The sequence below is a fragment of the Cetorhinus maximus genome, chromosome 33 (genome assembly GCF_964194155.1).
Source record: "Cetorhinus maximus chromosome 33, sCetMax3.hap1.1, whole genome shotgun sequence".
NCBI lineage: Eukaryota > Metazoa > Chordata > Chondrichthyes > Lamniformes > Cetorhinidae > Cetorhinus > Cetorhinus maximus.
This window is the reverse complement of record NC_135911.1, coordinates 12,980,725-13,003,498: the sequence shown is the minus strand read 5'-3', so window position 1 is coordinate 13,003,498 and position 22,774 is coordinate 12,980,725. Positions and strand designations below refer to the sequence as shown.

The 22,774-nt window shown below is 47.6% G+C and overlaps 3 protein-coding genes across 15 annotated transcripts in view; 2 read left to right on the top strand and 1 right to left on the bottom strand.

The window, feature by feature from the left end:
- LOC144671611 (uncharacterized) overlaps nucleotides 1–22,774 on the bottom strand; it is a 307,259-nt gene that overhangs the window by 47,887 nt on the left and 236,598 nt on the right. The gene's annotated exons all lie outside the window — the stretch shown is intronic.
- The window catches only part of LOC144671594 (B-cell receptor CD22-like), a 47,738-nt gene continuing 27,810 nt past the window's right edge, over nucleotides 2,847–22,774 (top strand). For 3 of the 13 annotated variants that reach the window (XM_078533600.1, XM_078533599.1, XM_078533590.1), the window contains exon 1: nucleotides 2,852–3,963. In XM_078533600.1, the coding sequence (XP_078389726.1) occupies nucleotides 3,501–3,963 (463 nt within the window). In that variant the 5' untranslated portion in view covers nucleotides 2,852–3,500. Of the gene's footprint in view, nucleotides 3,964–5,673; nucleotides 5,962–19,496; nucleotides 19,835–22,774 lie in introns of those variants that run through there. The other 10 variants (XM_078533602.1, XM_078533592.1, XM_078533603.1 and 7 more) reach the window with 8 other exon arrangements.
- Nucleotides 7,237–16,362, top strand: LOC144671600 (uncharacterized). The gene is made up of 4 exons (XM_078533616.1): nucleotides 7,237–9,137; nucleotides 13,156–13,248; nucleotides 13,941–14,022; nucleotides 15,054–16,362. The coding sequence occupies exons 1-4, from the start codon at nucleotides 8,707–8,709 to the stop codon at nucleotides 15,291–15,293; spliced, it is 846 nt and encodes a 281-aa protein (XP_078389742.1). The 5' UTR covers nucleotides 7,237–8,706; the 3' UTR covers nucleotides 15,294–16,362.

Genomic DNA, 22,774 nt, shown 5'->3' with positions numbered 1-22,774 from the left:
GAGTGTTGCACCAAATAAAGACATGGAGTTACCACACCAAAAAACCACGTGACTTCCCCAGTTTCACATCTCCCTCAAACGCATAAAAACTGTGTTAACACTGACCCTCCTCCCAGAGCCAGTTCTCCTCTTGTCCGATGCAGTCAGGAGAGGAAGATCATCTCACCTCCGATCCTGGTAGACTGAACATTTCCAGAATTAGATCAGTTCCCTGAAGTGTCTCCAGTTAGTCATTCATCTGTCAGGATTGACTCTACAACCCTGGGGACTCATTCTCCTGTAAGTAAAACACTTGCTGCTCCAGTCAAATCTCTTCTGTATAACATGATCTCTGGATGTCCCAGAGCACTTTACAATTGAGTTCACACTTTTTTCGAAGTGTAGTTACTGTTGTAATGTAGGAAATGCAGCAGCCAATTAGTGCACAGCAAGCTCCCACAAACAGCAATGTGATCATCTGTTTTTAGTGATGTTGGTTGAGGGATAAATATTGGCCCCGGGACACCGGGGAGAACTCCCCCCCTGCTCTTCTTCCAAATAGTGGCTGTGGGATCTTTCACACCCGCCCGAGAGGGCAGACGGGGGCCTCGGTTTAGTGTCTAATATTGGACTAATCTCCAGGCGAGGTTGGCTGGATGGATTATTGACAAGGTCCATTCACCCTGTAAAGAGTTTCTCTGTTTTGAAATATCTGATAAAACATCGAGTTCTGTGTCTAAACCTTGTGTTGAAAAGACACCTTTCCAGCTATTCACCTGCCATTAGCTTGTTGAGTCTTCATACACTCCGTCTGTCTGTGACCAACCCCTCTTGGCTCATCCTTTCCTTATCGTACATCGAGCTGTTCATCCTGACGGGTTCCATCCTTCCCAGTAACACTCCATCTCCAACATCAAACTAACTCCCAGCACGTTGATGAATTGTATCGATTCCAGCGTCACTTGGTTCTGTCTGAGGCTGTTTCTCTGATCGGGGACCGAGCTGTTCTGAACGGACATTGTGTTCAGCAGTTCTTATTGCCGATCAGGCTGTTCAACCAATGCTGCTGTTCACTGAGGTGACTCCGATTCTACATTCACACATTAATGAATTCATGTCCAGCAGCAAACATCTGAATGAAGCAAGGTTCAAGAAAAAACCGAGCCGCTTGATCCTACAGTTATCTGTTCAGGCATGGCCCCTTGTTCAAAATAACAAACATTATTTACAAATAGTGATCACACGAGCCTGGTTTCTAAGGAAATGAAACCATGAACAATTTGCAGTAAAGTGAAACGTACAGGACTAATCTATTTATTTTGAGCTGCTGATATAGAATTATACACGAGGCATGTTTCTAATTTCTAATATCATCTAAAATACGGCAGTTCTGACAGTGCACCATTCCCTCAGTACTCACCCTCCGACAGTGCAGCACTCCCTCAGTACTGTCGCTCTGACAGTGCAGCACTCCCTCAGTGCTGACCCTCCAACGGTGCAGCACTCCCTCAGTACTGACCCTCCAACAGTGCAGCACTCCCTCAGTACTGACCTTCTGACAGTGCAGTGCGCCCTCAGTACTGACCCTCTGGCTGTGCAGCACTCCCTCAATACTGACCCTCCGACAGTTCAGCCCTCCCTCAGCACTCCCTCACTGTGTGTCCATCTGCGTTTTGAGCTGAAATCTTGAGCAGGCCTTAAAACCACAACCTTCCGTGTCAGAGAGAGAGAGAGAGTGTGTGTGAGAGAGAGAGAGAGCGAGAGACTGTGTGTGTGAGAGAGAGAGCACGTGAGAGAGTGTGTGTGAGAGAGAGAATGTGAGAGAGTGTGTGTGAGACAGTGTGCATGTGAGAGATTGAGAGTGTGTGTGTATTTGAGAGAGGGGGCACGAGTGTGTGTGTGAGTGTGTGTGAGTGAGAGAGAGTGTGTGTGAGAGAGTGTGTGAGAGTGTGTTTGAGAGAGAGAGAGTGTGCGTGTGAGAGAGAGAGTGTGTGTGTGAGGGAGAGAGTGTGTGTGAGGGAGAGAGTGTGTGTTTGAGAGAGTACGTTTGAGAGAGAGAGCGAGAGAGTGTGTGAGTGAGAGTGTGTATAAGTTCGAGATAGAAAATGTCTGTGCGAGAGAGTGTGTGTTTGAGAGAGAGGGATAGTGTGTGTGAGAGAAAGAGTGTGTGAGAGAGTGTCTGTACGAGAGTGTGTGTTTGAGAGAGAGGGAGTGTGTGTGTGAGTGAATATGTATGTGTTTGAGGTAGAGAATGTCTGTGCGAGAGAGTGTGTTTGAGAGAGAGATTGTGTATGTGAGAGAGTGTGTATGAGAGTGTGTGTGGGAGAGAGAGAGTGTCTGTGCGAGAGAGTGTGTTCGAGAGAGGGAGCGAGAATGTGTGTGTGAGAGAGAGAGACTGTGTGTGTTTGAGAGAGAGTGTGTTTGAGAGAGGGAGCGAGAGAGAATGTGTGTGTGTGAGAGAGAGATAGAGCAGAAGAGCACGATAGATAGAGAATGTGAGGGCTAAACTCACTGAGAGAAAAAGCTGGACACCCAGCAGAGGGAGTGAGGGACCAATTAATTTTTGGCGTGTTTGGTGAATCGGTTTGCGATGTCCCTTCTCAATCTCTCCTTCCTTGTCTTGACATTACTTTATTCCCTGGGGCTGTTCAACTCCCTGAAAGGTGCCATTTAAACACAAGTTGTTGTTGTTTGAGGAAGAGACGCTGGGGGCAATTTCTGAAAAAGTCTCTGTCTTTGTCATTTTCCATTTAGACGAGGAACTGAAGATGGGAGTGGTCAGTCTGATATTGATCTTCATCAGCTTGCTGCCAGATACAAATTCATTACTGATCGGAACTCAGGGAATTTGATTCTTTCCTGGATTGAGGAAGTGAACATTTAATTTTAGAGAGCAGAGTTAGTGATCACACAGAGAGTGAGTGAATAGCGAGTCAGAGAATGTAGCAAAAGAAAAAGACTCAAAAGGACTCGAATCATCAACTCTGTTTCTCTCTCCACAGATGCTGTCAGACCTGCTGAGTTTTTCCAGCATTTTCTGTTTTTGCATCAGAGAATGTCTTTCAATAGGAATGACATTGCATTTATATAGTGCCTTTAATGCAGTAAAACGTCCTTATTGCTTCACAGGATTCCCCCACAAGGGGAAACATCCCCTCAGCATCCACCCTGTCAAACCCTCCACCACCTCAGAATCTTATATGTTTCAATAAGATCACCTCTCATTCTTCTAAACTCCAATGGATACAGGGCCAACCTGCTCAAAATTTCCTCATAAGACAAACCCCTTCATCCCAGGAATCAGCCCAGTGAACCTCCTCTGAACTGCCTCCAATGCAAGTCTATTCCTCCATAAGTAAGGAGACCAGAACTGTACACACTGCTCCTGATACAATCTCACCAACGCCCTGTACAGTTGTAGCAAGACTTCCCTCACTTTGCACTCCATCCCTTTTCGAGGCCAACATTCCACTAGCCTTCCTCATTCCGTGCTTTTGCTGAATGTTGACTTTCTGTGATTCATGTACAAGGACACCCAGATCCCTCTGTATCGCATTCTGCAGTCTCTCTCCATTGAAGTAATATTCTGCATTTTGATGTCCTGTCCCCTCCCTTGTTGCCTTTCAGGAGTGACGTCAGAGGGATGGTCTATGAAGGCACTGCCTCGGAGGGCCATCAGCAGCTCTTGTGTGGCTATTCCATGTAACTTTGACATTCCTTCCCACTCTTACACAGCACTGCACGGAGCTTGGTTTAAATATTGGTATAGATGGAAATATACCATCACATACACCAAAGATCCCAATTATGCGATGGCCGCATTCGTGGGACGTGCTAAAATAATCGGCGACTTGGAAGGGAAGAATTGTTCGGTGAGGATTGACAGTCTCAGAGCTGAAGACAGTGACGTGTATTACTTTTACGTGGATGCGGAGGGCTACACAGATCACACTTTTACAAAACCAGTCCAACTCCAGGTTCTTGGTAAGTCCCAGTTCCTTTCACACTCAGTATCTTAGCACAAGGGGGTCATGTTTTCACCGCAGAGTCAGACAGTCATGGGTTCAATTCCTGCTCCAGGAGATGTCAGAACAAAGTCCAGGATGTGATCAGGCGCAGTACTGAGGGAGTGCCGCAATGTCGGGGGGTCAGTACTGAGGGAGCACTGCACTGTCGGAGGGTCAGTAATGAGGAAGTGCTGCACTGTCGGAGGGTCAGTAATGAGGGAGTGCTGCACTGTCAGAGGATCAGTACTGAGGGAGTGCTGCACTGTCGGATGGTCAGTACTGACGGAGTGCTGCACTGTCGGATGGTCAGTACTGAGGGAGTGTTGCACTGTTGGAGGGTCAGTACTGAGGGAGTTCTTCACCGTTGGGGAGTCAGTGCTGAGTGAGTGCTGCACAGTCTGAGGATCATTACTTGTGTCAAAAGGTTTTATTTTTATTTTTGTTCCAACTTCTGCAGCAACTGCACCACATCCCCATGTGTTAACTGGAGCATGTCAGCCTGGAGTTACGTGGAATTCCAGAGCAGAATCTGCCATCACACATTGAAGCTGGCATCACTAAGTGTCCCTCAGTGATGATGTTTTCTGATGGAATGAAATTTGGCAAAGCAGTGGGTAGCAATAAGGAGAGATTAGGCATGAGAGGGGCAGGATCAGGATGAGGTGGGCAGACACATGGCAGATGCAGTTCAGCGCAGTGAAGGGTGAAGTGACGCACTTTGTCAGATTGAATACAGAAATATATTGGACAAGAACAATTTGGACAAGTGTAGGTGAGCAGAGAGACCTAGGTGTCTCTCTACACACATTCTGAAAGATTAAAGGGCAACTTGTTGAGGTGATTAAGAAAGAAAATGTCTTCCTCGTGTTTCTCGACTGAGGAGCCGAGTTAAAAGCAAAGAGATCATGCTGGAACTTTATAAACCACTGGTTAGACCTCAGCTGGAATATTGTTCAGAACTCTGGGCACCCACACTTCAGGAAAGAGGTAAGAGCTTTAGAAAGGGAGCCCAGGAGGACAAAACAGTAAAAACTGGGACATAAGAGTCCTGGTCCAAACTGGTCTTGTATAGCTTAATATAGAACACCATTAAAACTGGGGAATAAGCATACTGGTCTAAGCTGTTTTTTCTTTCTGGGTGGGGAGGAGATTGACCAGAATGGGTCCAGGGATGAGGGATTTTAGCTCCAAGGATGGTTTGATAAGCTGGGGTTGTTCTCCTTGGAGCAAAGGAGATTGAGGGGGGATCTGATCGTGGAGTACAAGATCATGACGGGTTTAGATAAGGTAGACAAAGAGAAGCTGTTGCCAATAGCTGATGGTACAAGGGCTAGGGTCTCACAGATTGAAGGTTTTGGGCAGGGGGTGGATGTGAGGAGGAACTTTTTTACACAGCGAGTGGTAATGAGCTGGAACTCGCTGCCTACGAGGATGGTGGAAGTGGAGACGATGAACGATTTCAAAAGGAAATTGGAAGGACACTTGAGGGAAATAACCTCGCAGGGATACAGGGATAGAACGGGGGGAATGGGACTGATTGGATTACTCTGCAGAGAGACAGCATGGACTCGATGGGCTGAATGGCCTCCTTCTGTGTTCTGAGTGTCTGTGACCCTATTGAAAAATCATAGGACAAATCAAATCTCTCTTCTACTTGTCTGTTAACATCTGGATCTTTTTATTAAAGATGTCCCAAATAAGCCAGATATCGTGCTTCCAAAGTATTTACAGGAGGGGACTCCTGCACATATCATCTGTAAATACCTCTACACCTGCCCTAATAACCACCCCAATCTAACCTGGAGTGAATTGTCGACTTCCTCGGTCAGCAGCATCACAGAGACCGGTGGCGAGGTTTCCGCTGTACTGACCTTTAACCCTTCGTTCAAGCATCATGGTCAAAGTCTCAGCTGTACGTGTGACTACCCTCAAACCAACCATCGAGTGGTCAACTCAGTTACTCTGAGTGTAAAGTGTAAGTATTGGTTAGAACATCCTGCTTGTGATGGAGGGGGAGTCGGTCTCCTATTAAATGAGGCATTGGAGAAGGTGCAAGTGGGATTGACAAGGGCGATCCCAGAACTGAGAGGTTATAACTATCAGGAAAGACTGAACAGGCTGGGATTCTTTCCTCTAGAAAAGAGAAGGCTGAGGGGGTGACCTGATCAAGGTCTTTAAAATGGTGAAAGGCTTTTGATAGGGTAGATGTAGAGAAGATGTTTCACTTGTCGGAGCGACCCAAAGCTTGGGGGCCATCAATATAAGATCATCACTAATAAACCCAATGGGGAATTCAGGAGAAACTTCTTCACCCAGAGAGTGGGAGGAATGTGGAACTCGCTCACACAGGGAGTGGTTGAGGAGAATAGTATCGATGTATTTAAGGGGGAAGCTGGATAAACACATGAGGGGGAAACCAAGAGAAGGGTATGGGGATGGGGTGAGAGAGCCACTCGTAGGCTCGCTGTAATTCTGTGCAACATCATCTGCTGGTGAGGAATAGAGTGCAGTTTGTACAGGTGCTGGTGTTGGAGCTGTATCCAGTCCATGATTCAAAACAGACCCTATCCCAATCTAGATGTTAAACCTCATCAGTTCACTCTTATTTTCATTCTTTTTCGGGATGTGGCCATTACTGGCTGGGCCCAGCATTTATTGCCCATTCCTAATTGCCCCTTGGGAAGGTGGTGGTGAGCTGCCTTCTGGGACTGTTGCAGAGCATGTGGTGAAGGTACACGAAAAGTGCTTCCTGGAGAGAGTTCTAGGATTTTAACCCAGAAACAGTGAAGGAACGGTGAAATCGTTCCAAGTCAGGATGGAGAGTGCCTTGGAGGGGAACCTGCAGGTGGTGATGTTCCCATGTATCTGCTGCCCTTGTTCTTCTAGGTTTCAGAGGTCATGGGTTTGGAAGGTGCTGTTTTAGGAGCCTCGGTGAGTTGCTGCAGAGCATCTTGCAGATGGTACACACACTGCTGACAATGTGCGTAGGTGGTGGAGGGAGTGAATGTTGAAGAGGGTGGGTGGGATGCCGATCAATCAGGCTGCTTTGTCCTGGATGGTGTCGAGTTTCTTGGGTGTGTTGGAGCTGCACACATCTCGGCAACTGGAGAGCATTCCATCACACTCCTGACTTTAGCTCAGTCGTTAATGTGTTGATAATTTTGGATTTGAAATATTCTCCTCACAACACGTCTGTCAGGATGACACTGGAAAAAGGAAAGAGGATTTCTCTAAGTTGTTCCAGTGACGTAAATCCAGCAGCACACAATTTCACCTGGGTTAAGATCTCCCAAGGAAAGGTGACGAATCTGGCGCTCGCTGGTCAAACTATTATGGTTCCTTATGGATTTGAAGAGGAAATCTCCTACTACTGTGAAGCAACAAGTATCCTGGGCAGTTCCCAGTCTCTGCCCATTAGAATTCCTACTGAATGTGAGTATATTTTTTATTTGTTCATGGGATGGAGGTGTCACTGGCTAGACCAACATTTATTGCCCATCCCAAATTATCCTGGAACTGAATGGCTTGCTGGCCATTTCATGAGGGTATTGAAGAGTCAACCACATCGCTGTGGGTCTGGAGCCACATGTAGGCCAGACCAGGTAAGGACAGCAGATTTCCCTCCCTAAAGGACATTAGTGAACCAGATGGGTTTTAACGACAATCGGCAATGTTTTCATGGTCATCGTTAGACTTTCAATTCCAGATTCTAATTGAATTGTTTGGCAAGTGGACATTTGACACTTAGGCCACAATTTGTCCACAATTATCTGCTTGCCAGCCAATCAGCATCTTCTCCTCATGCAGTAGAAATTGTTGTTCCCTTTGAGATTTGGTATTCTTGCAATTCTGTCCTGATGAGTGAAAGATGAAAAGCTTTGTCAGAATGTCTCCTTTCACACCAATGCTCAGGTTCTATGCAGCCAAGTGATTGTAAACATGATCTTCTGTAAATCAGAATCCTGAATAGTCTCTCAAATGACTAGTACATCATTCCTGGTACATGAATCATACAAAGTTAGTATGCAGGTGCAGCAAGTGATTAGGAAGGCAAATGGAATGTTGGTGTTTATTGCAAGGGAGCTTGAGTGTAAAAGTAGGGACATATATACTACAACTGTAGAGGCTCTTGGTGAGACTGCATCAAGAATACTGTGTATAGTCTTGGCTTCTGACATAGAAAAGATGGGCCGAATTTGCAGCTGAAGGCTACCTGTAATACTGTGTAACGTTATCTGCTGGTGAGGAATACAGTGCAGTTTGTACTTTTGCTAGTGTTGGAGCTGTATCCGGTCCATGATTATATAAAAAAACTATTCAAATCTAAATTTTAAACCTCATGAGTTTGCCCATATTTAATTCATTCACAGGATGTGGGAGCAGCTGATATAGGCAACATTTATTGTCCATCCCTAATTAGCCCTTGTCCTGAACTGCTGCAGTCCATGTGCTGTACGTATATCCACAGTGCTGTTAGGGCGGGAGTTCCAGGATTTTGACTCAGCGATAGTGAAGGAATGGCAATAGATTTCCAAATCAGGATGGTGAGAGGCTTGTAGGGGAACTTGCGGGTGGCGTTGTTCCCATTTTTCTGCTGCCCTTATTCTTCTAGGTGTTAGGGTTTGGAAGGTGCTGTTCAAGGAGCCTTGGTGTGCTGTTGCAGTGCATCTTGTAGATGGTACACACAACTGCCAATGTGCATCGGTGGTGGAGTGAATGAATGTTGAAGATGGTTGGTGGGATGCCGATCAATCGGGCTGATTTGTCCTGGATGGTATCGAGCTTCCTGAGTGTTGTTGGAGCCGCACTCATCCCAGCAACTGGAGAGTTCCATCACACTCCTGACTTTAGCTCAGTCGTTAATGTGTTGATAATTTTGGATTTGAAATATTCTCCTCACAACACGTCTGTCAGGATGACACTGGAAAAAGGAAAGATGATTTCTCTAAGTTGTTCCAGTGATGGGAATCCAGTAGTCCACAATTACACCTGGTTTAAGATCTCCCAAGGAAAGGTCATTAATCTGACACTCGAAGGTCAAACTATTACCGTTCCTTATGGATTCGATGAGGAAATCTCCTACTACTGTGAAGCAACAAGTATCCTGGGCAGTTCCCAGTCTCTGCCCATTAGAATTCCCACTGAATGTGAGTAATTTTTTTATTTGTTCATGGGATGGAGGTGTCACTGGCTAGACCAACATTTATTGCCCATCCCAAATTACCCTGGAACTGAGTAGCTTGCTGGGCCATTTCGGAGGGTCTTGTAGAGTCAACCACATGGCTGTGGGTCTGGAGCCACATGTAGGCCAGACCAGGTAAGGACAGCAGATTTCCCTCCCTAAAGGACATTAGTGACCCAGATGGGGTTTTAACGACAATCGGCAATGTTTTCATGGTCATCGTTAGACTTTCAATTACAGATTCTAATTGAATTGTTTGGCAAGTGGACATTTGACCGCTTTGGCCACAATTTGTCCACAATTATCTGCTTGCCAGCCAATCAGCACCCTCTTCTCATGCAATGTCAATTGTTGTTCCCTTTGAGATTTGGTATTCTTGCAATTCTGTCCTGATGAGTGAAAGATGAAAAGCTTTGACAGAATGTCTCCTTTCACACCAATGCTCAGTGCCGCAAAAGGATGAATGATCTCTTCCGTTCCGCCAGGGTAAGTCACCCTTTTCATCACTCCCAACTCACACATTCACAAAACCATCACACACCCACAGGACCCTCACTCACTGCCAGTGCAAGAGACATCACCATTCACTCTCTCACACACACCGTCATTGTCCTCATCCCATCCGTGGGACCACTCACCACCCACACAGGTCAGGCATACTTATCATCTGGCCTGGCAGTCATCCTGATACACTCTCCCTATCTCTATCCATGGAGGAGAAACTGGCTCACAACAGGAGGGGAAGCTCCCAGACAGGCGGAGAGATGCCGGAGGTCAAAGCTCTGACAGAATTGGAAAACAGAGCCATCCAGCTGGCCGGCAATGACCGGGATCGGTCCTGTGCTGACGGTGAGGTTGGCGCTGCTCTACCAAGTGAGGATCCAGCAGTAAAACATCCATCAGACAACCATGCTGTGAGTGAAGTGTCCTCTTTCACAGTTCACTGCCAGGCACTAATTATCTCCCTTTGCTTTCACAGACACATCTGGGAAGCAGCAGACGGAGTCCACGACCCAGAACCTCCAAGCAAGCTCCGAAGAAACCTCTGAAGAGGAATCTGAAGGCACCCTCCCTGAACTCCCCTCACAGCGCTCATCCTCACCCTCACCCTCCATCAGCGCAGAGACACACACCTCGGTGGGACCTAGCTTTAGAATAGCCTCGGGATCACAATCTGGTGAGCTCATCGCACTTTTTGATCCACAGCAGGCTGAGGTAGGGACTTACCAGGTCCCCGGCACTCAGAGGACTTCTGGAGGCCAGAACGTTGCTGAGTCCGAGTCAGATGAGGAGCCTCTGGACTCGGTCATGTCACAGATGCTGGAGCTGCAAAGGCAAGCTGGGGAACATCAGGAAGGGATGTCCACTGCACTCCTCAGGTTGCAAGGCATGATGGAGGAGTCCGTCCACCTTCAGGCTGAGGTGATAGTGCCAGCATGCCAACGAACCGAGGTCAACACTGGCAGGATGACGGCGGCCATGGAGACCTTGGTCCAGGACCTCGCTCATGTACTGCTACATGGGTTTAACCCCATAGCTAATGCCATAGTTGGCCTCCTACAGTGTGCACGCGAGAGGGATGCCGGGCAGCTCGATCTCACTGTACCTACACCCCATCCCTCATCCCCATCGACGTCCTCCTCATCAGAGGAGACCTCCAGCTCCTACATCTCCTCCTCAGCCAGCTCCTCTCCCAGTTGCAGCGCCAGGTTGTAAAGGGCGCAGCAGACGATGATGATGTGCGATACCCTCTGTGGACTGTATTGCTGGGCTCCACCAGACTGGTCCAGGCACCGGAACCACATCTTCAGCATCCCGGGTCTGTTCTACCAAGTTACGAGTTGCTGCCTGAGCCTCATTATAGCGTCGCTCTGCTGCGGTCTGAGGCCGCCGCACGGGTGTCATCAGCCATGGCCTCTGCGGGTAGCCCTTGTCCCCAAGGAGCCAACCCTGCAGCCTCTGTGGACCCTGGAAAACTGTAGGGATCTGCGAGTGACTCAGGATGTAGGCAATGTGCGCACTCCCTGGAAACCGTGTGCATACCTGCAGGATGCGTTGCTGGTGGTCACATACCAGCTACATGTTCAATGAGTGGAATCCCTTGTGGTTGATGAAGTCCACTGGGTGTAGCGATGGAGACCTGAGCGCCACATGAGTGCAGTGAATCGCACCCTGCACCTATGGGAATCCCGAGATCAGGGCGAATCCAATGGCCCTGGCATCCTGGCTGTCCCGGTCCTGGGCGAAATGCACAAAGTTGTTGCCATGGAGAAGATGCATCCGTGAACTCATGGATGCATTTGTGGGTGGAGGATTGTGAAATCCCACAGAGGTCACCTGTGGAGCCCTGAAAGGAGCCACTGGCATAGAAATTGAGTGCCACAGTCACTCTCACAGCCATTGGCAGTGGATGCCCTCTATGTTCCCTTGGATCCAAGTCCTGCAGTAAGTGGCAGATGTGAGCCAACAGGTCCCTCGACATGCACCGTCATTGGCGACGCTGGTAGTCAGTCATCTGCAGGAATGACAGGCGGTGTCTATAGACCCTGGGTGTCGCTAGGCGCTGACCAGCCATGGCTCACTGTCGTTCCTCAGCAGCGTATGCGAGACCCTCCGCTGCCCCTTCTTCATGAGGCTGCTGTTCCTGCCTTTGCACAGCCAGGAGCCTTAGTTGCTCTCTCCTCCGTCTTCTACAGCCTCCGTGGACCATCAGGCACACAGCTAGGTCACCAGGGTCCATCATCCCAACATGGTCCTCCTGCAGTATGAAAGAGAGAGAGAGAGAGAGAGACTTGGTTATCATGGCTGTACTTAGCACCTTTCCTGGCCCTGTGTGACCACCCCTTAATGCTTCCTGGGAAGTGCTGGTCACCGCTCAGATGGCCAGAGATGAGTGCGCTGCATGGCTGCCCTGTCAACCTGCGACATGTGGGACACTGGTCCAAACCGAGATGCTGAGAGTCCTGAGAGAGTTTTGTGTGTGGAAGTCAGAGGCTTGTAACATCAAAGCAGCCGTAGCCATAAGCCTGCACCTGTCTGCAAAGGAACCAAAGTGAAAGGAGCCTCATTTGGAATTTGTAAGGTGAAAATGCTTTGCCTGGTGTCTGCTTAAAGTCAATGGGTTGTCTTAGAGGAGATTAGTTTGGGAATTTGTTAAAAAGTTATGATCGTTGTAACTTTTAGCCATGTGTCTATATTTAACTTGTTGTAAGTTGACAAATGTCTTATTTAGTTTGATATTAAAACCCCTTGAGAACTGGTGATCTTATTCCTGAATTTAGAGCTGCAACTCAAACATTCCACTGGAAAATATAGGTTATGACAGTTGTTTAAAGTTCCCCTCTGGGATTTTAAACAACAGCCTTTACCAACTGCTGTGTCGTAACATCTATAAATGTTACATAGATTACATCGATAAATATTACATATACATATGACATAGGTTATATCGAAATGCAAGGCATTTATTCATAAATTGCTTATAAATTCTTGAAACTCTCGACAGCGAATGAAGCAGTTTCAATGTGAGCTCACTGTTGTATTGTTGGAAACGCAGCTACTGATTTGTGCACAGCAAGATCCTAACAATCAGCATTGTGATAATGAGCTGACAATCGATTATTTTAGAGAGGTTAGTTAATTCATACAAAGAGATTACATTTATGACGTGGATCACTAATGACCCTTTAGGGAGGGAAACCTGTCCATTTTAACAGGTCTGGCTGTGTATGTGACTCCAGTCTCAAACACCAACGTAGTTAAACCTTACCTGCCCTCTGAACTGCTCTCCCAGTATGGGTCAAACCAGTGGTTCAGGAGGAAGACCCCCCACCACCTTCTCAAAGGGAAACTAGAGATGGACAATAAATGTCAGCATTGCCCTAGAATGAATATTTAAACATTGAGTGAGTGTATCGCTTCTCGAGATACATCAGAGCATCATTCTAAAACTGTAGTGCAGTAATTAATGGCTGTTCTTACAAGTAGAGACCCCTGTAAATGGACAGTAGGATTGCTCACGGCTGGGATCATGTTGAGTGTTTTCCTGGCTGGAATCTTCATCTTCATCTGTGTGAGAAAGTAAGTGTGAAGATTTAACTTGATTTTATTATAAACATTTACTTCAATGTTCTTTCCTGAAGTCGGTGATTGTTTCCCTTGTGTTAAGCGCCAGATGCCTCTCCGTAAGTGGTCTCTTTGTCCCTTATGATCCAGAGAGTGTTTTTCATTGCCCGTTATCCAGATGAATAATAATCAGTTGCTGTGATCTGGAAGGCGCTGCCTGAAAGGGCGGTGGAAGCAGATTCAATAGAAACTTTCAAAAGGGGAATTGGATAAATACTTGAAGGGGCAAAATTTGAAGGGCTATTGGGGAAAGAGCAGGGGTGGAGCGGGGTCAAAGATATGGTGTGTTATTCTAATGATATTATACCTTGGGCTTATTTACTGTACAAGACACAAAGCACCAATCGCCCGCAGGGATAGGATGAGAATGTTATGGGCTCGTTTATCAAGACTCGGCACGAGAACAGTTATACATACGGATAAAGCTTGGAGGCATCAGAGCTGTGTGTGTGTGCTCTGCTCAAAGTAAAAGTGAAACTAACACTGGGTCACATGACACACTTCCATTATAGTGATGTCACGCTGATATCCCTTATTGCAACTACAGACAGTCCAGTCGTTGGTGTAAGGTTACAGTGGGCTCTGTGTCTGTGCTGCACTGACTCTCTGCTATATGATAACCACAGTGTGATATTGTGTTATTGCAGGAGAAAAACAGCGAAGGAGGAGAGAGTTTCAGGGACCAGTGACATTGCATTGACCCCCAGTCCACACTCTGTGAAGCACCAGGTACAGGAGCTGTTTACACTCACTCCAAAGTTTCAATCTCAGTGTGTAGACAACACGTGTCCCAGATTCCCAGCCAGGTTACCCACTGATTTCTAACTGTGGAGTCAGTAATGGTTCAGTTGATAGCACTGTCTCTCGCTCCCTCCCCCTCTCTCCCTCAGTCTCTCTTTCTCCAGAAACCTGAGCACAAAAATGCCGATACATCTGAGGTCAGCACTGAGGGAGAGCAACACTGAAGGAGGGTCAGTACTGAGGGAGTGCTACACCATCGGAGGTCAGTACTGAGAGAGTGCTGCACCATCGGAGGTCAGTACTGAGGGAGTGCTGCACCATCGGAGGTCAGTATTGAGGGAGTGCTGCATTGGAGAAGGCTCAGTACTGAGAGAGTGCTGCACTGTCGGAGTGTCAGTACTGAGAGAGTGCTGCACTGTCGGAGTGTCAGTACTGAGAGAGTGCTGCACTGTCAGAGGGTCAATACTGAGTGAATGCTGGACTGTCAGAGGGTCAATACTGAGTGAGTGCTGCACTGTCGGAAGTTCAGTACTAAGGGAGAGCTGCACTGTCGGAAGTTCAATACTGAGGGAGCGCCGCACTGTTGGAGTGTCCATATTGAAGCAGTGCTGCCCTCTCAAAGGGGCAGTTCCGAGGGAGTGCCGTACTGTCAGGAGCCAGCATTGAGAGAACAATGCAGTGTTCAAAGTGCCGTCTTTCAGAACAGTTGTGTAATATAAGATCCAACATTATAGCTGTGACACACTTCAATAAAATTCCTTCATTGGCGTGAGGTGCTTTGGATGCCTCTGTTTGTGATTAATGGAACACAAATCTCACAATTCATATGGTAACGTAGGACTTCCAGATTCAGGTGAGCGAGGGAGAGAGAGAGAGAGAGAGAGAGGGAAAGAGAGTGAGCGAGAAAAAGGGTTAAACCCACTGAGCCACGACTGACACTAACGAGGCTAAACAATAATTTAACCCTATCAGTGCCAGTAAATGATGTGAGGATGTCTTCTGTTTCCATTTCTCTGTAGGGTAAACAGAACGTGCTGATTACTGAGCCCCAGGACACAACCAGAGACACAACTAGCGAGGGGGAGACCCCAGCTCCCCAGGATCTCTCTGAAGGTCCAGTAGGAGGTAATGCTGGACATGGGAACCCCGACAATCCCGACGATCTTCTCTACGCCAACATCAACATTTCAAAGCTGCCCAGCGGTGACAGGACTGTGCACAGGAGCGAGGACATGAAATACACACTGATCGGATTCTAGAAAAACTGAGTGTGAAACAGGGAGCGGGGCTGTGGGGTGCGCAGCCAACATGGTCAAATAGTAATTAACAGAAATATGATGTTGCGCAACTTTATTTTATCAGTTCTGAGTGAGCTTTCTGAATGCTGCACCTTTTTTCATGCTGTCAAGGATTGTGAGAAGCTTATTAATTATGTATCATTTTGCATCTATTAATACAAGGTGAGTTGAGAGTGACTGCCCTTGATACTAAGGCCGCATTTGAACAAGTGTGACATGAAGGAGCCAAGCAAAACTAGAATCATTGTGTATCGGGTGGTATGAAAGTCCAATAATTTTTATAATATTTTTCTGGTTTGTTGTTAAAGTAGGTTTATGGGTGTGAGTGGAGATGGGTCTGTCTGTGTGGTTTAATTACATCTGGAGTCAGATATTCTGCAAGTTTGAGATTATCAAAAGAAGCTAGGTGCAGAAATGTACTGGAAATGCTGAAATGGAGGCTGCCTTAGCATGTAAGGTGTGAAGGGAATTTGCATTTTTGGATAAGTGAAGGGATTGTTTGGATTTCAAAGGCATGTTGGTCTGTTTACAACTATCCCGATAAGCAAGGCAAAGGAGTGTTTTAATTTTTCCCAAAGTTTACTGACAATATTGGCAACATGAAAGTTATATTATGAGAATGTTACAGTTCCAAAGACATATGAAACGATGGAATTTACACATCAAAGAGAGAGAAACACATGTAAAAGAGAATGAAAGGCTTTGTTGGGGGCCATGTAAGATCCAACAGGAGTGTGTGAAACAGCCTTGAAGAAGCCTCCAGGCATTTGTGCATAAGTCTGTTATGTCCAGTAACTAAAGTTGGAGAAATCCGTTGAGAATTCCACGGTCAAGTGTGAACTGTGTTAACTCGCTGGTTTTGTTTTTAAATCTAAAATCTATTTTAGACTGTTGCCTTAAACGGGGTATGTAACTGGAAGACACGGTAATTAGGAATTTTAGGATTTGTTTTAGTCATAAATGCTGCCTTAGGTACGTGCTTGAAATCTTTTATTTTGTTAATAAATATTTTAATTTAGTTTTTAAGATCTCTAGATGTCTTGGTCGATTCATTTCTCCTGAGTTCAGTGGATGCATCTCGTAATAAATACAAATTGCAAAATTGTTGTGATCGCGCGATCAAGTTGCCATTGTGGATTTAGTGCACCTTGCACACATCATCTGCCATGTCATAAGGGGGGGGAAACACTCAGCTGGTTGGATTCATACCTATCACAAAGGAAGGTGGTTGTGGTTCTTGGAGGTCAGTCATCTCAGTTCCAGGACATCACTGCAGGAGATGCTCAGGGTAGTGTCCTCGGCCAAACCATCTTCAGCTGCTTCATCAATGACATTCATTCCTTCATAAGGTCAGAAGTGGAGATGTTCGCTGATGGTTGCACAACGTTCAGCACCATTCATGACTCATCAGATACTGAAGCACTCCATGTCCAAATGCAGCAAGACCTGGAAAATATCCAGGCTTGGGCTGACCAGCGGCAAGCAACATTCATGCCACACAAGTGCCAGGCAATGACCATCTCCAACAAGAGAGAATCTATCCATTTCCCCTTGACATTCAATGGCATTACCATTGCTGAATCCCCCACTATCAACATTCTGGGGGTTACCATTGACCAGAAACTGAACTGGACTAGCCATATAAATACTGTGGCTACAAGAGCAGGCCAGATGCTGGGAATCATGTGGTGAGTAACTCACCTCCTGATTCCCCAAAGCCTGTCCACCATCTTCAAGGCACAGTTCAGGAGTGTGATGGAATACTCCCCACTTGCCTGAATGAGTGCAGCTCTCACAACACTCAAGAAGCTCGACATCATCCAGGACAAATCATCCCGTTTGACTGGCACCCCATCCACAAACATTCACTCCCTCCACAACTGACGCACAGTGGCAGCAGTGTGTACCATCTACAAGATGCACCGCAGGGGCTCACCAACACTCCTTAGACAGCACCTTCCAAACACACAACCACTACCATCTAGAAGGACAAGGGCAGCAGGTACATGGTAACACCACCACCTGGAAGTTCCCCTCCATGTCCCTCACCATCCTGACTTGCAAATATATCGCCATTCCTTCACTGTCACTGGGTCAGGATCCTGCAACTCCCTCCCAAACAGTTTTGTGGGTGTACATACACCACATGGACTGCAGCGGTTCAAGAAGGCAGATCACCAGCATGTTCTCAAGGACAATTATGGATGGGCAATAACTTCTGGCCTAGCCAGTGACGCCCACATCCCATCAATGAATTAAAAAAAGAAGCAATTACAATGCTCTGATGTTTCTGTACATTTTTTCCAAATTAAATACGTACTCTAGCGATTAATTCCATTCTACAAAGCACCATTTCCTGTTTTCACATGCCCTTCTCATTATTTAAATTCCTGTGTCATTGGTAATGGAACATTCCCATGTAAACATGTCACACTGTAATTAAAGCTTCCTGCCAGTGGTGGTGCTCTAGTGTCATAGTTTTGCTTCTCAGAGACTGGAGGAGCTGTATACGTTGTGTTTACAATATGAGTAACACTCAGGGGTGACCAGGGGGATTATTTTCGCCATGTTTACGATGTTGCTAAGATACAACGGCCCGTGGGATTTTTCCTGCTGCGTTTACAAGGTTGAATTGAAGAGATTTTTGAAGTGTCTGGCACAGTTTTATAAAGGTCCCCTCACTGCGTTCAGGTCTGGGGCCTGCAGCTTAGGAAGGATATATTGTCCATGGAGGGTGTCCTGTGCAGCGTCACCAGAACGATCCCGGGGCTGAAAGGGTTAAATCCCGAGGACAGGTTGCACAGACAAGGCTTGTGTTCCCTTGAAGATTAAGTGGTGATCTAATCGAGGGGTTTAAGGTGATCAAAGGCTTTGATACCGGCAATAAAGAGAACGCAGCAGCTCATTGAACTTTTCCCTGCGCTGAATCCGTCAGCGCTGATGGTCTCGTGTTGCACTCACCACAGCCGCTATTTGAACCCCAGGCCCTCTTGGTTGCTGCAGGATCATTCCGGTGACCAGCCGAATACAGGGCTGCTCTCCTCTTCTGGATCTCTTCCCCCAAAACAGGGAAGGTCCTGGTCCAGGAGAGCAGGGAGCAGCTGGACCCATCCCTTCCCCGGCCTCCCCGCTGTCTGACACTCTATCAACGGAAATGTCCGGTGAAAAGGGTCACGGTCCATTCAGATTACAAAGCTCTCCTTCACTTTTGCTTTGCTCGCTCACACCAACCATGTTCACCACATCCCGAGTGATGACTGGGAAGGTTTGGTGGAGAAACCGGCTCTGCCCGAATGCTCGGTGCCGGGCATGTTGTGGCTGTGAGTCTGTGGGAACACGCGGTGCTCCGTCCCCATCCACAGCCCGACCGGTTTCCTCCCTCTGACTCGCACTGTTATGTGGTGACACTGAGCAGCTGCGACGGACCTGGGCAAGGGTCAACAGTGTGGGCACATGCTGATGGACGGGTGGCAAGGGGGCAAATGGATGTGATAATGAGCATGACACTGTCCATCCTTCCTCCACCCTCTGAGTCTTTGGCAGCGAACCACATGACTGCAGAATATCTGTACCAGCGAGTGGTGGCGGGACGATGCCAACTCCGAGTCTATGTCTTGTGAATCCATCCCATGATTTCACTCGAGCCCACAGACACCCACAGGAAACCCACTGTCACTGGGAAAGACACTCGCTCCTTGTGGCTTCACGTTTTAACCATATCCTGTCTGCATGTCTCAAATGTTAAACACACCAGCCACATTCAGGGTGGTTTCACTCTGTGAATCACTCACTCACTCTGAAACCACCCCCCCGCCCCCCCCCCCACCCCCCACACACACCCCCCCACCACACAGACACACACATACAGTGAGCATCTGCGTCTGCGTCTGTGTGTGTGTGTGAGAGAGAGAGAGATTCTGTGTGTGTGTGTGTTTATGTTTTAGCGCATGTGCGTGTTTGTGTGTATGTGTGTGCCTGTGTGTGTGTGTGTGTGTGTGTGTTTTTGCGCGTGAGTGTGTGTTTCTGTTTGTGTGCGGCTTCGTGTGTGTTTGTGTGTTCGTGTGCAGCGTTTGTGTATGTTCATTTGTTGTGTGTGTGTGTGTGTGTGCGTCTGTGTGTTTGTGCCTCTCTGTGAGACTGTGTGTTTCTGACAGCAGGTCAGGTAGAAATAGTCCAGAATGCCCTTTGGTTTTGTAGCATTGAAACAATGACATGAGCTAAATGAGTGCTGCACCAAATAAAGACATGGAGTTACCACACCAAAAAACCACGTGACTTCCCCAGTTTCACATCTCCCTCAAACGCAGTAAAACTGTGTTAACACTGACCCTCCTCCCAGAGCCAGTTCAACTCTTGTCCGATGCAGTCAGGAGAGGAAGATCATCTCTCCTCCGATCCTGGTAGACTGAACATTTCCAGAATTAGATCAGCTCCCTGAAGTGTCTCCAGTTAGTCATTCATCTGACAGGATTGACTCTACAACCCTGGGGACTCATTCTCCTGTAAGTAAAACACTTGCTGCTCCAGTCAAATCTCTTCTGTATAACATGATCTCTGGATGTCCCAGAGCACTTTACAATTGAGTTCGCCTTTTTTTCGAAGTGTAGTTACTGTTGTAATGTAGGAAATGCAGCAGCCAATTTGTACACAGCAAGCTCCCACAAACAGCAATGTGATCATCTATTTTTAGTGATGCTGCTTGAGGGATAAATATTGGCCCCGGGACACCGGGGAGAACTCCCCCCTGCTCTTCTTCCAAATAGTGGCTGTGGGATCTTTCACACCCGCCCGAGAGGGCAGACGGGGGCCTCGGTTTAGTGTCTAATATTGGACTAATCTCCAGGCGAGGTTGGCAGGATGGATTATTGACAAGGTCCATTCACCCTGTAAAGAGTTTCTCTGTTTTGAAATACCCGATCAAACACCGAGTTCTGTGTCTAAACCTTGTGTTGAAAAGACACCTTTCCAGCTATTCACCTGCCATTAGCTTGTTGAGTCTTCACACGCTCCGTCTGTCTGTGACCAACCCCTCTTGGCTCATCCTTTCCTTATCGTACATCGAACTGTTCATCCTGACGGGTTCCATCCTTCCCAGTAACACTCCATCTCCGACATCAAACTAACTCCCAACACGTTGATGAATTGTATCGATTCCAGCGTCACTTGGTTCTGTCTGAGGCTGTTTCTCTGATCGGGGACCGAGCTGTTCTGAACGGACATTGTGTTCAGCAGTTCTTATTGCCGATCAGGCTGTTCAACCAATGCTGCTGTTCACTGAGGTGACGCCGATTCTACATTCACACATTAATGAACTCATGTCCAGCTGCAAACATCTGAATGAAGCAAGGTTCCAGAAAAAGCCGAGCCGCTTGATCCTACAGTTATCTGTTCAGGCATCGCCCCTTGTTCAAAATAACAAACATTATTTACAAATAGTGGTCACACGAGCCTGGTTTCTAAGGGAATGAAGCTCAATCAATATACAGTGAAGTGAAACGTACAGGACTAATCTATTTATTTTGAGCTGCTGAGAAAGAATTATACACGAGGCATGTTGCTAATTTCTAACATCATCTAAAATACGGCTCAGGAGAAGGCCTTTGACAGAATATCGCACACCTACATGGGGGATGTGCTCTCCAAAATGGGGTTTGGGGAGGGAATTCGAAATTGGATCCAACTGCTCTACACTAACATCAGTAGCGCAGTCTCAATCAATGGGTGGGAAACAGATAGCTTTCCGATTAAATCTGGAGTCAGGCAGGGCTGTCCTCTCTCGCCTGTCCTTTTCGTGTGTTGCATAGAACCCTTTGCCGAGTCCATCAGGAAGGATCCGGGCATAAGAGGAGTGACGATCCCAGGCAGTGGAGGCACTCAGGTAAAAGCCTCCCTGTACATGGACGACGTCGCCGTCTTCTGCTCGGATCCGCTGTCGGTGCGCAGACTGATGCACATCTGCGACCAGTTCGAACTGGCCTCGGGAGCCAAGGTAAATCGTGGGAAGAGCGAGGCCATGTTCTTTGGGAACTGGGCTGACCGATCCTTTGTCCCCTTCACTGTCAGGGCTGACGGCCTGAAGGTGCTGGGGATATGGTTCGGAGGGACCGGGGCATGCGTTAGAAACTGGAAGGAGCGAGCGGCTATGGTGAAAAGGAAACTGGGCATGTGGGAGCGACGCTCCCTCTCCATTGCGGGAAAGAACCTGGTCATCAGGTGTGAGGTACTCTCGCTGTTGCTGTACGTGGCGCAGGTCTGGCCCATTCCAGACTCCTGCGCGATGGCGATCACTCGAGCCATCTTCCGCTTTATCTGGAGGTCGAAAATGGATCATGTCCGCAGGGACGCGATGTACAAGCCTCTAGATAAAGGGGGAAAAAACGTGCCCAACATCGCCCTCATACTGATGGCCACCTTTGTGTGTGGCTGCATCAAGCGGTGCGTAGACCCTCAGTACGCAAACACCAAGTGTCACTACGTGCTGAGGTTCTACCTGTCCCCGGTGTTGCGAAGGATGGGTCTGGCCACGCTGCCGCGGAACGCTCCAAGTAGTTGGACCGTGCCGTACCACCTGTCCCTGGTGGAAAAATTTATGCAGAAAAACACCTTTGACCACAAGTCCATCAGGCAGTGGTCAGCACGTAACGTCCTAGAGGCCCTGAGGGAAAAGGAGAGGGTGGACCCTGTGGGATGGTTCCCCGAGCAGACTGTCAAAGTCATTTGGCAGAATGCCTCATCGCCAGAACTTTCCAACAAGCACCAAGACGTAGCTTGGCTGGTGGTGAGAAAGGCCCTCCCCGTCAGATCCTTCCTACACGCCAGGAGGCTCACCCCCTCTGCACGTTGCCCTCGAGGTGGCTGTGGTGAGGAAGAGACCGTTGTTCACCTCCTTGTGGATTGTGCCTTTGCAAAGAAAGTCTGGAGAGAGATGCAGTGGTTGCTGTCGAGGTTCATCCCGAGCAGTTCTGTGACACAGGACTCTGTGCTCTACGGGCTGTTCCCAGGGACACACACCGAGACAAACATCAACTGCAGCTGGAGGATCATCAACTCGGTGAAAGACGCGCTTTGGTCTGCCCGAAACTTGTTGGTCTTCCAGCACAAAGAGTTGTCCCCGACCGATTGTTGCGGACTGGCACAATCCAAAGTCCAGGACTACGTGCTGAGGGACGCACTAAAGCTTGGGGCAGCTGCCGCAAAGGCGCAATGGGGAAGGGTCGCTGTCTAAGACCTTTCTACCACAGCGCACCGAGAGACTGGGAACTGTTTAGAGCCCCTCGGGCTGTACAGATCAAAATGAAAGGCTGTAAATGATTGTAATATTGTTTGTACTGATGCACCTGGTGATACATTTTGTAAAAGTTTAACCTGGATTGTACCCTTGTAATGTTGTTTTTGAAATGGTTTGGAATGTGATTGAAGATATTTTATGAATAAAGTATATT

Bases quoted from the DNA above. Each gene is read 5' to 3' on its own strand.
- LOC144671600 (XM_078533616.1), top strand. From the start codon at position 8,707: ATGTTGAAGATGGTTGGTGGGATGCCGATCAATCGGGCTGATTTGTCC. The intron at 9,138-13,155 runs GTAATTTTTTTA...TCTTACAAGTAG, and splicing joins AGAATTCCCACTGAATGTGA to AGACCCCTGTAAATGGACAG. The intron at 13,249-13,940 runs GTAAGTGTGAAG...GTGTTATTGCAG, and splicing joins ATCTTCATCTGTGTGAGAAA to GAGAAAAACAGCGAAGGAGG.